Source organism: Podarcis filfolensis, assembly GCF_964270895.1.
Source record: "Podarcis filfolensis genome assembly, chromosome: 10".
NCBI classification, from domain to species: domain Eukaryota; kingdom Metazoa; phylum Chordata; class Lepidosauria; order Squamata; family Lacertidae; genus Podarcis; species Podarcis filfolensis.
In genome coordinates this window covers 6462665-6478411 of record NC_139612.1, presented here as the reverse complement: position 1 = coordinate 6478411, position 15747 = coordinate 6462665, and the positions used below count along the sequence as shown (strand labels likewise).

The 15747-nt window shown below is 39.9% G+C and overlaps 1 protein-coding gene across 4 annotated transcripts in view; it reads left to right on the top strand.

Annotated features, from left to right (window-relative positions):
* The window catches only part of RELN (reelin), a 291904-nt gene that overhangs the window by 145268 nt on the left and 130889 nt on the right, over nucleotides 1–15747 (top strand). For 2 of the 4 annotated variants that reach the window (XM_083574836.1, XM_083574838.1), the window contains 4 exons: nucleotides 992–1088; nucleotides 3309–3549; nucleotides 11939–12084; nucleotides 13058–13105. In XM_083574836.1, coding sequence (XP_083430962.1) covers nucleotides 992–1088; nucleotides 3309–3549; nucleotides 11939–12084; nucleotides 13058–13105 — 532 coding nt within the window. The remainder of the gene's footprint in view (nucleotides 1–991; nucleotides 1089–3308; nucleotides 3550–11938; nucleotides 12085–13057; nucleotides 13106–15747) is intronic. The other 2 variants (XM_083574837.1, XM_083574839.1) reach the window with 1 other exon arrangement.

The following is a 15747-nucleotide window of genomic DNA, read 5'->3' as shown; positions in this document are numbered from 1 at the left end:
CTACCCACCCTATAGATCTATTTCTTCAGTACACTTTGTTACAAACCTCAATCCGCATGCTCAGCTGCTAAGTTTATCCTCACATAGAAGAGGGTGAAGCAACTTGTTTCAGATAGCATCACAAACATGAGCGGAAGGGGAGATAAGTGAAGGGAGAAAATAGCGTCTGAATGGTACAGCAATACTTTTCAAAACCCTAATCAGCGAAGGCACCAATTGGATTTGACTTTAGGCAGAAAAATGTGCTGGGCTGGTATTGAATGGCAAAGCCATGAGGAATATATGCCCAGAGTATAACCCTAGAATGTGTTTAAGGGTGACTTTTGTCCCCATTGCTTTGGTAGGAACAGAGGTTTGCTGGGAAGAAAAGGCAAGACATGGCAATCTGTTTCAGCAGTGCACGCTGCGTAAAGGATCTGCATCTCACTGCTGCTGTTTAAGATTTGCTTTTACTTAAATTTTGAGCAAGATGTTCAGATTGTGCATCATTTTTATAGCTCATAAGACAACCTTAAATTTCAAATGTAGAATCCAACACAGAGTTAATTCATTGCACCTAAGCCACAGCACTTCTGCAATAAGGGGCTTGGTTTCCTCTTGAAAAATCGCTTTATGTATATAGAAGCCTTTGAGTGTTTACCTTGGAAAGTGTGGCACATGGCATTTCGCTTTTGCTTTAACATTACTTGTGTGCGCGTTTTGAGTAGGGGGTGTTTAGTAATTTATTATGGCTCCCCTTGGGAAATCTACTGCAGATTATGCTGCACTGCTGTGATTTATCAATTCCACATTATTTCTGACTCAGAGAGCAGACATTATTATGCGTTTTCCTTCAGCAACAGATCACAGCAAATTTAATCATCAATCAAAGAATTTTAAAATATAGAAAATTGATAATGGTGGCGAGTACTCAGTCAGAAGTGAATGTATCAGAGGGATAATTGATTGCTTGACTGTGTTATAACACTTTTAATTTTATTGCTCTTCACAGGGTCAGGTTCATGTCGCTTTAGTTACTCAGATCCAAATATTATTGTGTCGTACTCCAAGAACAATTCTGCAGATTGGATTCAGCTGGAGAAAATTAGGTTTGTTACAAATATTTAGCATTCTTCACTTTCTCGCTTTGCTTTAAAATGTGTGATATACTAAAAAAAAATCTAAAATAAATAGGAAGTTGGTATTTTTTCAGTTTTTCAGTTTTGCATATTTTTAAATGGTGTTTGTCCAATTGTGCTTTAGAAAAAGGCCTGCATAGCTCTGGGGTTTAAGTTACAGTACAGGGAACCAGAGTAATGGTTCTGACTGAAAGCATTTGGGAATGGAGGCAAATTCAATCAATATTTCTATTCTTCTTTGAAACAAGCTAAGTGTACAGTTTACTGGTACTATGGAGTGCTTTTTCTTGTGATGGTACACACAAGAACATCTTTTGTGTGTGTGTGTGTGCTGGCACTAGCAACATTTTTATCAAGAGGTGCATACTGGCACCTCATTTTTTACCAAAAGAAAGCACTATTAATGTGACCCATGAACTAGACTTTGATCAAGGGAGAGGGGACTTCAGAAGGATAGAACCTTCACATGCACATAGCTGACCCCATGTGCATAAACAGGCAATTATTCTGTGAAACATTCTGATTGCAGTAAAGATTCATTGTACAGTTTAGTAGTGTGGCGCCATGAACTAAACTTCAGTCAATGGAAAGGGAGCCCCCGTACCTTGCATATATGTTGTCCACACTTAGGCGTCCTAGATTTCTGCACAGAGCTGCTGGTTTTGCAGTAATTGTCCTGCTTTCTTACTTGTGATTGGAGTGATTGGCATTTCCAGAACTTTCTCTGAGGACTAGGCTAGAGATCCAGGAAGACTGCTGTGATTTGTGACAAAGCTCATACATAGGCTTGGCTATGAACACACCCTTATTCAAGGCAGTGCACCTTACACAAATAACATTTCCTTACTGCATAAGACTATCACGAGGTTTTATTCTCTCTGATGATTCCTTCCATCAGATTCCCATAGAAAATTATTTTTTATATATATTGAAGATTAATTACTGTATTTTTTTGCTCTATAAGACTCACTTTTTCCCTCCTAAAAAGTAAGGGGAAATGTGTGTGCATCTTATGGAGCGAATGCAGGCTGCGCAGCTATCCCAGAAGCCAGAACAGCAAGAGGGATTGCTGCTTTCACTGTGCAGCGATCCCTCTTGCTGTTCTGGCTTCTGAGATTTGGAATATTTTTTTTCTTGTTTTCCTCCTCCAAAAACTAGCCGCGTCTTGTGGTCTGGTGCGTCTTATAGAGCAAAAAATACGGTATGTTGCAAACATCACCCTTTCTTTCTCCCCAATTTGAAGCCGTGCAGTTGGAGATCCAAAATAATTGAATGGCAAAAATGGAAATTGAAACCTCTGCTGCCATGTTTACCAAGCTCTCTGTTCTATCAAAGGACAGGGAAGATGTATGGGTTTGGCATTGTCTTTTCACGGCTGTTTTATTACATTCTGAAAGTACTGGCGGTTTACATTTTAGCACCGCTTTTAATCTTAGGAAGGGCAGTAATTTTCAGCATGGCAGCTAGCTGCTTCAAATAGGACAGAAGACATAAAGCAATATATAGTTTCTTTCAATGGCTTGTCTTGTGATAAAGTTGCATCAACACTTCTTAAAATTACGTGTTTTTGAAAGAAAATAGCTTTGGCTACAGCAGCACGAAGAGTTATAAAATGTTTGCTTTCCATGTAACACATGCTATTATTTAATCTAAAAATCCTGTGAAGCAAATATTGTATTATGGTAAATATTTTATGCGTTTCAAGAGTGTAACAGGAAAAATAGATATATATTTTTCTTTTTACTCTTCTTTAGCCACAAAATCTTTGAATGCATCCATTAGCACAATCCATTAGTAGATGTCTCATTGAAATGAATGACACTTACTGTCCCACCATTGAGATAGTTATTCTCTTGTAGAACTCTAATTCATTTCAATGGAAGATGCACAAGAAGTTGGATTGTGCTTATGGGCACAGTACAGTTCAAAAGAAATAGTTGTGCTTTTGCACATTTTCAATGCATTTCCATGGGACCTGTGCACGCTTGACCCATTGTTTCATGTCAATAAGCTAAATACTGGATTATCGTCTTAAACAAGTTTAATGTCAGTACATGGTATAATTTGAGGAAATGCACTTTAATATTACTGACTTGTTGATGAGATGCAACACCCTGTAAATGACTGAATTGTTTGATTATAAAGTATAAATAGTTTTGATATATATGTGTGTATCTCAATATCCTACAGAGCTCCTTCCAATGTCAGCACAATCATTCATATTCTATACCTTCCACAAGAAGCCAAAGGAGAAAATATTCAGTTTCAGTGGAAACAAGAATATGTTCATGCTGGCGACGTCTATGAGGCCTGCTGGGCATTGGACAATATTCTGATAATAAATGCAGCCCACAGAAAAATTGTTTTGGAAGATAATCTTGATCCTGTGGACACAGGCAACTGGCTGTTTTTCCCTGGAGCCACCATTAAGGTTTGCTAAATTTTGGTTTTAATTTGCTAATGTTTCAGTACATACAATGTTGGATCCTCAGTGCAGCCGGCTGACTAACGCACTCCTTTTTTGAATGAGATACAAGAGACGGGATATATATATAATATATATCCCTCTAATTATTTCATGTTGTCAGATAATTTCCCCGCCCCCATCACAATGCCAAATCTCTTGATATTTTATGTACTTGAGCTGTCATGTCAAAGGTCATCCAGCAGAAAATGTCTCGATGGTATCTGTTTAGCAAAACAGTGCTGAAATGAATACCGGCCTTATTCCTTTGTGTTTGTAGCCATCCTCCCACACCGCATAAGAATAAGGCTGTTAATTACAGTTTTTTCCATTGCATAACCATTTAGTTTTCATCACTCTTCCTGGGATTTTATATTTCCTTGCTTATTTACTTACCTACTAACTCCACTTAACATTTCATGCTTTCAGTAGTGGAGTACAAACAAGGTAGCTAACAAAATAAATTAAAATAGAAATTACAAAGCATTGTAAGGTAAATCACATTTACAAAGATTAAAACATAGCAAACAACAGCCTTATTTGGGAAGGGGGGGCATACCAAGTAGTATCCAGCAACAGAGAGAATTAGCATCCAAAAACATATTTGAAACTTCCAGGGTTTAAAACTGCTAGTTGGAAGACTGGGTGAGGCAAGGCAGGTAGAGTATGTGTTCCATAACTGCATCACTCCAACTGGAAACATCCCGTCTCTTGATTTCACCCACCTTGCTTCTGCAAGAGGGGGAACACAGAGCAGGGTCTCAGATGTTGGCTGGAGCGCACAGGTAGGTTCAGGGGTGCCAACGGGATTTCCTGGGCCCAGTACACTGTATATGGATTGCACCCTTCACCCACGCAATCAACAGACAAGAACTGCTGCTTGTGACCTTTGGTCCCCACCCTGCACTCAGTTCTCACCTGTGATTTCTAGAAGTTCTCAGCATCCAACAGCACCCACACCCCAGGAATGGCTTCAACTAGATGGTTAAACCAGGCGAGGGTAGCCAATGGGTCTCAAACCCTTGGTGAGCTAGGGACTTCCCCTGCATGTGAAGAGAGGCACCAGCGGGTTGAGTGGCCCCACTTCAAACCTTGTCTTGTTCTGGTGACCTTAGTTGCAAGGAGCTTGTTCATAGCTTAGCTTATTATTTTATTTTATTTATTATTTATTATATAAAATGTATGTATTGCTTGATTATAAGGGGAGGGACCTCAAAACAGTTTGCAAAGATTATGATATGACCAATTCGAGCTGTAGCCTTTCATGTGATACTTAGTTGTGCATTCAAAACAACAATAACCAGGTCTTACCAAGGTTAATAACTGATATTGGTAATATTCTTGGCATATTTAGAGCAAATAGATATGGCCTGTAGTAAAGTGTAGCTAGTGAAGTGTAGTAAAGTGTGGTAGTAAATATGGAACTTTTGGGGGTGGGGGATAATTCCCAAGCATCGTATATTGCTGTAAGAAGAATTTAAAGCAGTGCAATATTTCGTTGGAAATATTTAGCATATGAAATTTTGAAAGCCAGATATAATATTTTTATTGCACTGAACGTATTTCAGTTAAACAAAATAAAAGGGAAAAATCAAAAAGGAAACAAAGAGTGCATTAAAAACACAAAATAAAAGAAGAAGAAGAAAGCCAATTATGCTAAGCTTGCTTGTTTCCATTTGGTTCAATGCTTTCATAATATCTTTTATTTTTTAAAACCTTTTATTTCACTCTATAATGGCTATTAGGCATGATGGCTATGTTCTCTCTCTGCTGTCAGGGGAAATATGCCTCTGGATGACAGCTGCTGGGACTCACAAGTGGGAAGAGTGCTGTCCATGGTTACACCCTGCTTGGGGCCTTCCTATGGGCGACTGTTTGGCCACTGTGAGACCTGGACGGAGAACTAGGTGGGCCACTGACCTGCTCCAGTAGGCTCTCCTTCTGCCCCTATTTTACATCCCTTCCTTTTCTTTCCATTTCTGGTGAGGCCTATACAACTATACCAAGAGAGATCCCATAGCAGAATATAAATGCAAAGCATGCAGAGCTTAGCTTAGCTTAGTTGAATTGCTCTTGTTTAGCAGTTGCATGCAACTTATGGGTGAAGCTTAACAGCAAAAGTGGGTGAATTAGAGATTAGATATGTACTAAAAGTACCATAAAATGCTTGTCAAAACTCATTTTTCAAAAACAACAGAATAAAAAGGATACATATGCCAGATAGGATAGTGGATTAGTTTACTAACCTTTCATCTCCCTAAGCCTGCATGCGGTTTTAGAGGATAAATTGTGTTTGTCAATCTAATCCCCATCTGACATTTGGCCACATTACACCTGGTACAGTATGGAGCTTGGCTCTGGGCATTTAACAGAATTTCATATAGATATTTCACTCCGGCATCTTTTCCTCTAACACTATGGCTTTAAAGGGTACACTGATCCTGCCCTTTAAACCAGAGCTGGAAAAATCCACAGAGAAACTTGGGCCTATTAAGCAGGTATGTCTGAAGCCAGCTGCACAGAACACGCCTTGACAAGGATGGGGGCGTGAGAAACAGCTGCTATTTTTAATGTGGTTGAGGAGCACTGGCTGCTGGGAAGGCGGATGGAGTGGGTAGAAACAAGAGAAATATTTGAGAACATAGCGGTGTGTTGTTGTTGTTTTTAAAAATGTATCCCATAATTATTCTGGTTTACAAAAACACATCCTCATGTCAGCAGAAGGTATGGTGCTCAAGGCATGGCCTGCATAGACAACATTTGCATCAGAAGTCTGGAAATAGAGAGAAGACAAAGTATGGAATTTAATTAGGGCCAACTTATTTGTTCTCGCTGAAGGTGAAAGTGGAGGAGGGGGTAGGGAGGGAGGCAGGCAGAAAGGCAGGCCTTGTATAACCATTGCTGCCTCCTCCCTGTGGCTCACACAAGCCTTAGAAGGCACCAGATCTGGATTCTCAACACACTTCCAGTCCACCACTCAAACATGCTTTTGCCCAGACTGCTTTTGGAGCTGGAATGGAGAGTAAAGTTGCATTCCTTGATTACACACCACATTTCAAGATAGTGTGCTCTGTGTTGTCATATCTCTTTGTTTCCCAAGCCAAAGACTTAATGCTGTGTTATTCTTAACTCTTTGTGAAAATTGATCTTTATCCATTTTATTAGGCAGCAAAAGTAAAGTTATTGTTCCTTAATTGCCACAGTCAAATGTTATCAGCGTTATTTTTCTGGTGGGGCTGAGCACATGCAAAGTTTTTTAAAAAAGTACTGGGGAAATTAACCTAGAGTCGCTGCAGGAAGAAATATGTAGTAAGACTACAGAGAACCAGTAAGACTCAATTGCTGCAGGACCTGGGAGAGCTCCCAGGCATAGCAGGAACTAGATCTGAATGAAACCCAAATTTTTTGGGGGGGGGCATGTGCAAAAGAGATGAAGCAGAAGGGGGAATCTTCCCCACTTCTTATCTGCAAATGCTCTACTTGATTAGTTTGGTTTGTGTGTTTTTGATTTTTAAAGTGTTATTAATTATTAATAATTCATACAAGCAATATAAAAGTTATATTATCACAGTCATCTAAAGAATCTTCTGAGCTGTTCCCCCCCCCGCCGCCGCCAGGTAAAAACCCAGCAGTAAGCCTGGCTTTGTAGCAAGGGAAATGAGAGGGGGTATTTTCTGGGGGAAATTAACAAGCACAGGAAGGGTTAAACTTTAAAGTTGACTCTCCTTTGCAACTGCTTTCCTGCGGCCCACATAGTAATTCAGTAACTGGTGATTATCCTTTAGCAAGTTCTCCCTTAGAGTCTGTGTCTGATGGATTTGAAACCTACGAGATTCTGGCTCTAAGTCATTATCAGGGAGATCACTAGCAGAGGGCTCTGAGGTCACATCAGCAATTGGCACAGGTATCAGAATGTTTCTGTAAATAATGCTAAAACAACAAAAGGTTTCTAATGCTTGAATTTAAATGGTAACCTGCAGTAGGAAATGTACAGTGGAAAATTAACTGTGGTTATTCTTAACTATGGTTAATGGCGCTGTGGTCTAAACCACTGAGCCTAGGGCTCGGAAGGTTGGCGGTTTGAATCCCCACGATGGGGTGAGCTCTCGTTGCTTGTTCCCAGCTCCTGCCAACCTAGCCGTTTGAAAGCATGTCAAGTGCAAGTAGATAAATAGGTACCACTCCGGCGGGAAGGTAAACGGCGTTTCTGTGTGCTGCTCTGGTTTTGCCACATGACCTGGAAAAACTGCGGACAAACGTCGGCTCCCTCAGCCAGTAAAGCGAGATGAGCGCTGCAACCCCAGAGTCATTCACGATTGGTCTTAACTGTCAGGGGTCCTTTACCTTTAATCTTAACTATGGTTAATGAAAGCAACAGTTTAGGGTTTTTGGATGATGCACTAAACTGTAGTTAATCTAAAACAGAGGTGGAAGTTTCCATTCTCCTTATGACCATGCTGAAGACTTTCCACTGAATGTGGTTAAGCCATGTGACAACACACATTTATATGTCAAGCATCTATGTGGAACAGGCATCACACAGATATCTCATGTGGCCTACATGTGATGGTCGTGTATTGGAGTGGGGAAATGACCATTTGTAGCTGTCAGTGTATATAGCTAGTTTTTGTATCTAGGGTTAAATCATATAGAAATCTAGCATGTAAGAAGTGATTAAAATCTTGTTTTACTTCATGCAGAGTAGTTTTTAATCCTAGCTGGGTGTTTCTTTTAATTACGGAAAGAGATTCATCCTGAATCACCTCATACTCAAATCCATGTAACCACTTAACTCTGAATAACAGCAATTAGACTGTTAAGTATGTTACTGTGCATGGATTTGAGTTTATGATCATTGGATCCTTCCATCAATCTGCTATCAGATTTAAAATCTAAAAATTCCAGTCACTACCATAACTCATTCCCAGCAAGAAACAATATCTAATTTATGACTCTGCAGACAGTGCCATTTTAATTAATTTTCTCCATCCTAATTTTTCTTTCCTTTCCTCCTCATATCTAATCTGTTTGCACTGCGTAGACTTTAATTAAAAAACAACAACACACCCTCTCCTCTCTAAGGAGCAATCTGAAGTGGCAAAAATAATCACTTAAAATATTACAGCCATTTAAAAAAAAACTGGCTGCTGTTGAAACAGTGCGGTTTCAGTTTGCCTACAAATGGTAGTTTGCCTTCTGTTTTAAAGTGCCCTTTGCATTTGTATCTAATGCAACCTGCTAGCCAGGCTCTTGGAAAAACAGCAACCTTCTTTTCCAGCTGGGTGGGCTAAGTGACAACCCCTTAATGGGGGAAATGGATGACTCTCCACTCATGTGAAGGTGCAAGCACGATGGGCAGATTTCTCTCCATCTGCCACCAGCCCTTTGCAAACTGGCATCGCCCAAATGCCTGATATACTCATTCCAGTGTAACCAGAGTCGCCAAAAAATAAATTGTGAGGCTACAGCTGTCTGAAAGAATCATCATGTCCATTAGGCCACCGAGACTTATTAGGAAGAGGTACATCAGTGTTCATCTTTGATTTTTTTTTTTATAGCCTAATTAAATGTTGGTAGAGGAGACAGCAAATGTTTTGAAAGCCCAGAGGTGAAGTCACTAACTCGGGAGCATCCTCAGGAAGATGCAGCCCACAACTGAAGCTCAAAATCTATTAGACTGCGGAATTTAGCACGGATGTTTCCTGTTGATGCATCTCCAACTGGCAAAGCTGCATCACTTAGTTACACTGTGTTCTGCTTGTCAAGCAATGAGAGACTATATAGCCAAGGGAAAGAGGTGGGGGGGGGGGGAGAATCGGGCTTATTGATTTACAGTTATAAGCATAAAAGAGCAGGGGAAAGAGAGAGAGATTTCAAACCTTAGATGTATTGCACTTTATTCATCTGTAATGAGACTTTTGGCCTGAAAAGGGCAAAGCAGTACATTCTACCAGTTTCACTACCCTTCTTTATTTTGATGAAAATTTAATGTGTCCCCTTGGCAATGTTTCTATTCCTCTGCATTTGTAAGATGGCCCTTTGAGTTGGAAGAACTGTATGATCAGCAGCCTGTTTTGAAGACTATTCTGGGATGCCTCGTGCCCTTGATCAAGTCACTTCGTTTCTGCTCTGTCCTGCATCCCTGTGCCTGTCCAGACACAGTTTTGGTCCCATGGCTGGACCAGTTCGCACAGGCATTCTTTTTTTCAAAAAAAAATATTTTTAATTAAATTTTCCATTTTAACAATCCAATCAAATCACATTAAGTATTCCAAATTATACAAATACATATCATATAGTCCAAATATTCTGCCAAATTATAAATTTTTGTTGGGGCTTCCCATGCTTCAAGTTCAGTGGGGTTCCAATCATCTTATGTTTCTACTGCCTTGAGTTTCCAATAGTTCCTTCTTTAAATCTTCCTGTTGTTATCCTTTTCTTTCGTGGCCTCTGAGTTGTTTCCACAGGCAAGTTGAAATAAACAATAATGTGCTTCTGTGTGAAATTTGTATGACTCTCCTTTTTTTTTTTTGCAGCTGGTAAATCTGTTGTTTGCAGAATGTTCTCACACGCTGGTGTTTATGCCGAATCAATCCAAAAGTCCTTCTCTGGTGGTAGACCCGATGAAATAAAATCTGAGTTCGCACAGACATTCAGCCCATGGGGAGCTGCAGTTTTCAGTGATCCTGTGCAAGATTCAAATGCCATACCACCATACCCTTAACTAATCAAACGTTTGCTGATGTCAAACTTAGCATGGATTGGCTTTTGTTACCCAGTCAGGGCTGCAGCTTTTCAAGTAAGGGTGTGTTCACATTACTGCTTGCTGCAGGTCCAGTGTGCTCCCGTCACAGGTTTCATTAAGGCAGGTGACATTAGCCACAATTCATTTGTATCCTGTTGCTTTTCAAGAAACATTCCTCTTTAATGCACTTTCCCTCAAACCAGCTTCCATCCAATTTGAATACAGAAGCAGCCATCGCACACAGAAAGAAATCAGTGGATGAAGATATCTCCACTCCTGCTCGGATGTGAAGAGCAGTGAGAGAAAGTGACTTGCAAACTCAGCAGGGGAAAACAACATTGCAGCATTTCAAGTCCCCAATGTAGACTTAGCCTAAGGAAAAAAAAACCCACAAAGGTCCATGGGGATTTATGTCATTTACTTTTGAGGAATTGGGACTGGGGTGCTGAGGTACACCACAAAATACATTTATCTGTAGGTTTATTCATTTATCTGATTTTTTTTATTATTTCCTTTATTCTGTCCAACTGGTCAGGGATATTGTTTCCCTTCTTGTTCCAGCAGCTTCTTGATGTTGTTAGTCAACTTCAACATGGAAAACAACATAAGGATGTTTGCAAAAGTCACTAAGGAAAGTCGTGTGAAATTGTCCTTTATTTGTATAATTAAAACAAGTGTATGACATTTGATTTTTTGTATTTTCTTTGCTTGTTTGTGTTTTCTTCTGCTTGCATTCCATTCCTTTGGCCTACCACAACTAACATTTACAGCAACCCCCTGATCACTACTGATAAAACAGTTCTCAAAACAGGCAAACAAAATTACACGATATTGTCTTTACCTATATCCTGTTCTGTCGGATTTTTCTGAGATTCAAAGCAAACTGATTAATCAACTGTTTCCCGGAGGATTTTCCACCATTGTTTTCCATTTGTGATGTCAACCAGTATATTATCTGCATTTTTCATTCACAAGGAAGGGCTTTTCCTATCTGAATTTGCATGCCCTGCTGGCAAAACTTGGATTTCTTTCTGACTGTATCTCAAATGAGACAGGATTCTTGGTTTGGGAATTAATGTGAATTGAGTATTCAGATACTTAGACAGCTCAAAATTCAGATTGAGGGTACAAGTTTCATGCATTGCACACGTGTAACCTTGACATGGTGTTGCTATAGTCCCATTGAGATGATCATAGAGGCTTAAGAGCAAAACCCAGGTTCACTTCAAAGCATTTGTTTAGCACAGAAGGGCATCATGATCTTGTCACCTAGAGCTTGTGGTTTAACATTTTATTTACTGTGCTACAGAACCATTTGTATTTGACATATATATCGATATTAAATGTTACAACTTTTAGCAATGTTGCAGATAGGGAAAAGTCTTGTTGGAAGGAGCCCTACAAGTTGACTGAATACTGACAGTAATTTATAAATTATTCAAGATGCATACAGAAGAATTAAGTGCACATTTTCTCTTTCTTTCACTTTTTGGTTTAGCTTCTGTAATCAGCCAGTTGCTAAATAATTTAATGGCTTTCTCAGAGTTGTCGAAAGCTGCTGTTACAAAACCGATTTAATACATACCTCCTGCATGCTCCTTTTATCTGCAGCATAGCTGTCAGTCAGATGGGAATGCAATTTATTTCCATGGAACAGAAGGCAGTGAGTTGAATTTTGCCACAACGCGAGATGTCGATCTTTCTACTGAAGATGCCCAGGAACAGTGGGCAGAAGAGTTTGAGAGCCAGCCCAAAGGGTGAGTGTTCACTACCCTACAGAAGTATAAGGACGCATGTGGCATTACTCTCGGGTTGGGGGGAAAGCAAAAAGCTTCAGCTGAGAAGCACTTTTTCTTGCTTTTGGCAACATATGTCTATATTGATAAAATACTGTCAGGAAAGTGCCCCCTCCTAAATTTTAGAAATGAAAAAGTCAAGAAGGGTCAGTGGCTCCAGAATGATATATTGAGTTTTTAAAAATGTCTCACTTTTCTATGGCAAAATCACTGCTATCATGAGCAAAACTCAAACACTTCAGTATTAACTGACAGTGAATCTTGAAGAAACATCTTGAGATAATTCTGCAATTAAGTACCTAGAAAGCATCTCTCATTTTGCAACCCATATACCACTGGAATTATATATGTACTTCATATATTTGTGCTCATTCCCATTGTTGTTTATGGGACTAACACCACAAATCTTAATTTTTTTTCACGTGGAAGTAAATTTCACTGAAGCAAGCAGAGATTACTTTTAAAAAATAGGATTAAGGTGTAGAGTGTTGCCTTAGTGGTTTGCGTATTGCAGTTCAGCTTCACCATGACATATAAAATACATACTATAACAATGGTGGCTAGCATTTAACTTTCCTTCAGATTATGATGGTAGTGGTGATGATAAAGACACAATTTTGGCTGATTATAGCCCGTTTTGAATATTTAATTGGGGAACCAAGTAAGATTTTCATGGGTCTATGAATGCCTCACATTTAAAATAAAATATTCTAATTAAGCTACAAGCTGGCCTCTTCTCCATTTGTGCCATCTCTATCAATTGAAGACCATAAGCCTTGAGCAGGGCTCATGCTGTCTATATAAGGGAAGGTGCCTAGAATATTATTGACCTGGTATCAGTATTCATTATTAAGAATCATTGCCATCCACCGCTTATTCACACATAGTATGATGAATACTTTAATTCTGTGATCACATGCTGTTTTTTCCACAGGATCCCTGCCTCATTCAATGCACAGGATGGACGTTGTTCAGAGAATGGGTAGCTATTCAGTATTTTTTCCTATCCTCTTCATTCTTTCTCTGGCGCTTCCAGGCTTCATGTTTCCTTTATCTCACGAGGCAGTGATCCTGTTGGCTAACAACTGGATGTGATCATCTAGTCAACTACTGTGACTGTTCAATAGCAAAATCAACTCAGTTCGGAATCTACTTCATGCCATAGTCTAATATTTAGGGAATTTAATTCTGATGAGAAAACCCTCTAGATATGTTGGGTGTATAATTAAAGGATAGATGGTCTGGGTGAAGCAATATGAGAGGTGGGGGGACACAAACAATTTAATTTTTTTTAAAAAATAATTTTTATTAACTGGCCAGTCACATCAAATTAAATCACATCACATAAATTCCAAATTACAAAGCCAAATTTTAAAATTTTGTTGGGGGAACCCATACTTCAAGATCCAAAGGGGGATTCAGATCATCTTCTTACTACTGCGTTAATGTCCAAATCAGTCCCAATCAGTCCAAACAAAATTCATAATTCTATCCAGTCTTATCTTGGTGTTTCCACATCATATCTTGTTCATATAATTTCTATTTTTCCTTTACAATCTCTTCTGTTGGTCTCCTTAAGCCGATAAGCAAAATAATAATCCTGTGTGGATTTCCCGTTCCTCCACTAAGTCCAGATGGTTTCCCTATATCTCCTTCGTAGATAACATCGCTCTTTCCATCATAAATTTGGCATTTGTCGCTCTTAAGTCCCACGAAGAAGTTGATCCACGATATGTAAACAACTCTATTTCTCTCTTTCTCCTCCCAGACCCAAGAGCTGCAACAATGCCTCCCAAAATGGCGACGGCATTTTTAACTGCGTCATTCCAAAACTCTTAGCTTTCCAGCTTCATCTTGAAACATTGCTTTGGTTCGAAAGTTTATCTCCACACAGCCTTAAATCCACAGCTTAAGTCCTTAGTTTCTGACTCATTAGGGGAGGGGATTCTTGTTAAATCACATAAGAAAAAGGAAGGCAGGTTTTTTTTTCCCCTCCCCCCTCAGTCATACCGTATCTTGACGTATCTTCTCATATTTTATTCTTGTCTTGTTATCAGAGATCTCTTCTGTCAGCAGTCTTTACTCCCCTTTTTCCTTGAACCATGTGCAATTTATCTCATCCAAATTGTTTCTTTTGAAGATGCTTGCAACTAGCGGCGCGAATCAGGGACGGCGTCCAGGAGTGCCGGAATCCCACAGGAGGGCTTTGTGCCTAGTGCCCCCACCCCCACAAATTCGGGGGTGGTATAGGGCACAGCAGGCAGGGGCCGTCCCCCCCACAATCCTGGGGGGGTTAAGGAGGCTAATTACCCCCATCATAGCCTCCAAATTACCTCGTGTGGGTCGGAGAGATGTTATTGTCAGCCATCTTCCGATGCGCCCCCCACAAACATTTTTAGACCCAAGATGGTGCAGAGGAGAAAAGAAGAGCTCATTGCAAGAGCCAGACTTGGAGTTCTAAACAAAAGGAAAAATGTCAATGTGAATCAGCATTTCCTCAAGAAAGCTGCAAATACCAAACATTGTCTGAAGGTACCTAAGTCTAAAAGTGTGTTTTAGCGTAACCCCCCCTCAAAAAAAACCCTTCCACCCTGACTTCATTCAGTGCCTTCAACATTTCTTGTGTGTTCCTCACTCTGATTCGACTTCGTAATGTTGCCATGTAGCCTTGTCATGAGAGAGCAGGAGCAGAGAGCAGTGTTTCATGTCCTCACTTTGGTGTCCTTGAGGAAACAGCACCATGCAGTGTAAGTGCTGCTGCTGCTGCTGCTGCTACCCAGGCCATGTGAACAGGTGGCTACTGTGAAAAGGACAGGTTTGGTCCCCAAAGCCTTTGTTTGAGCCAAAAAAAGTTCTCAAACCAACTTTCAACCTAACCATATTTTTTTCTCCTCCCTTTGTTGACCACACAATTTGACTTGTGTTGTGCAATTCTCCTATGCCCTGGCCTACATTTTAGAGTAAATCAAGCAGTAACTATAGTCGCTGGTCCTCTCTTCAGATTTGTTGTTTTTCCTGCTTCTTCAAACTCTGACCTTAGTTGTTTCCCTGTCATTTTTCACTACCTGACCTGATTTGCACTTCTGCCTGCAAAGTGTCTCTGCTCACATATTCCCTAGCTCTGTATTGTTTGTATCATTTAACTCTCTCATTCAGCGCCTTTTATAGCTTCTTTCTCACTTATCTGTTACCCCTCTGCTATTTGCCCACAATTAAATACAAACTGCATTTCCTATGTATATCATTCCATCTCAAGACAATTCTCCATTTCCTGCTCAGTGGTAGCGTTTCTGTTCCTTTAAATGTTTTTTTGCTTTAGTCCCTTTAAAATTACACCTCTACTTCTGGTCACTTTAATTATGGTGATGGTCTCAGGGCAGTGACATTCTGGCAGCCACCTATGGTATTATGACCCTCACCAGCTCTTTGCATTACAGATCCATTCTGTCCCACATTTCAAAAGATCAGCTCAATATTTACATGCTCCTCTTTCCTTAAACACCTTCTGGCAGTGCTCCAGGAACTAACTTGAAGCTGAAAATGAGAAAGACAATAATGCTGAGTTCAAAGGAAAAGTGCATAAGGATAGGCTGACATTAGTGCACTAATTAAAGAAGTACAAGG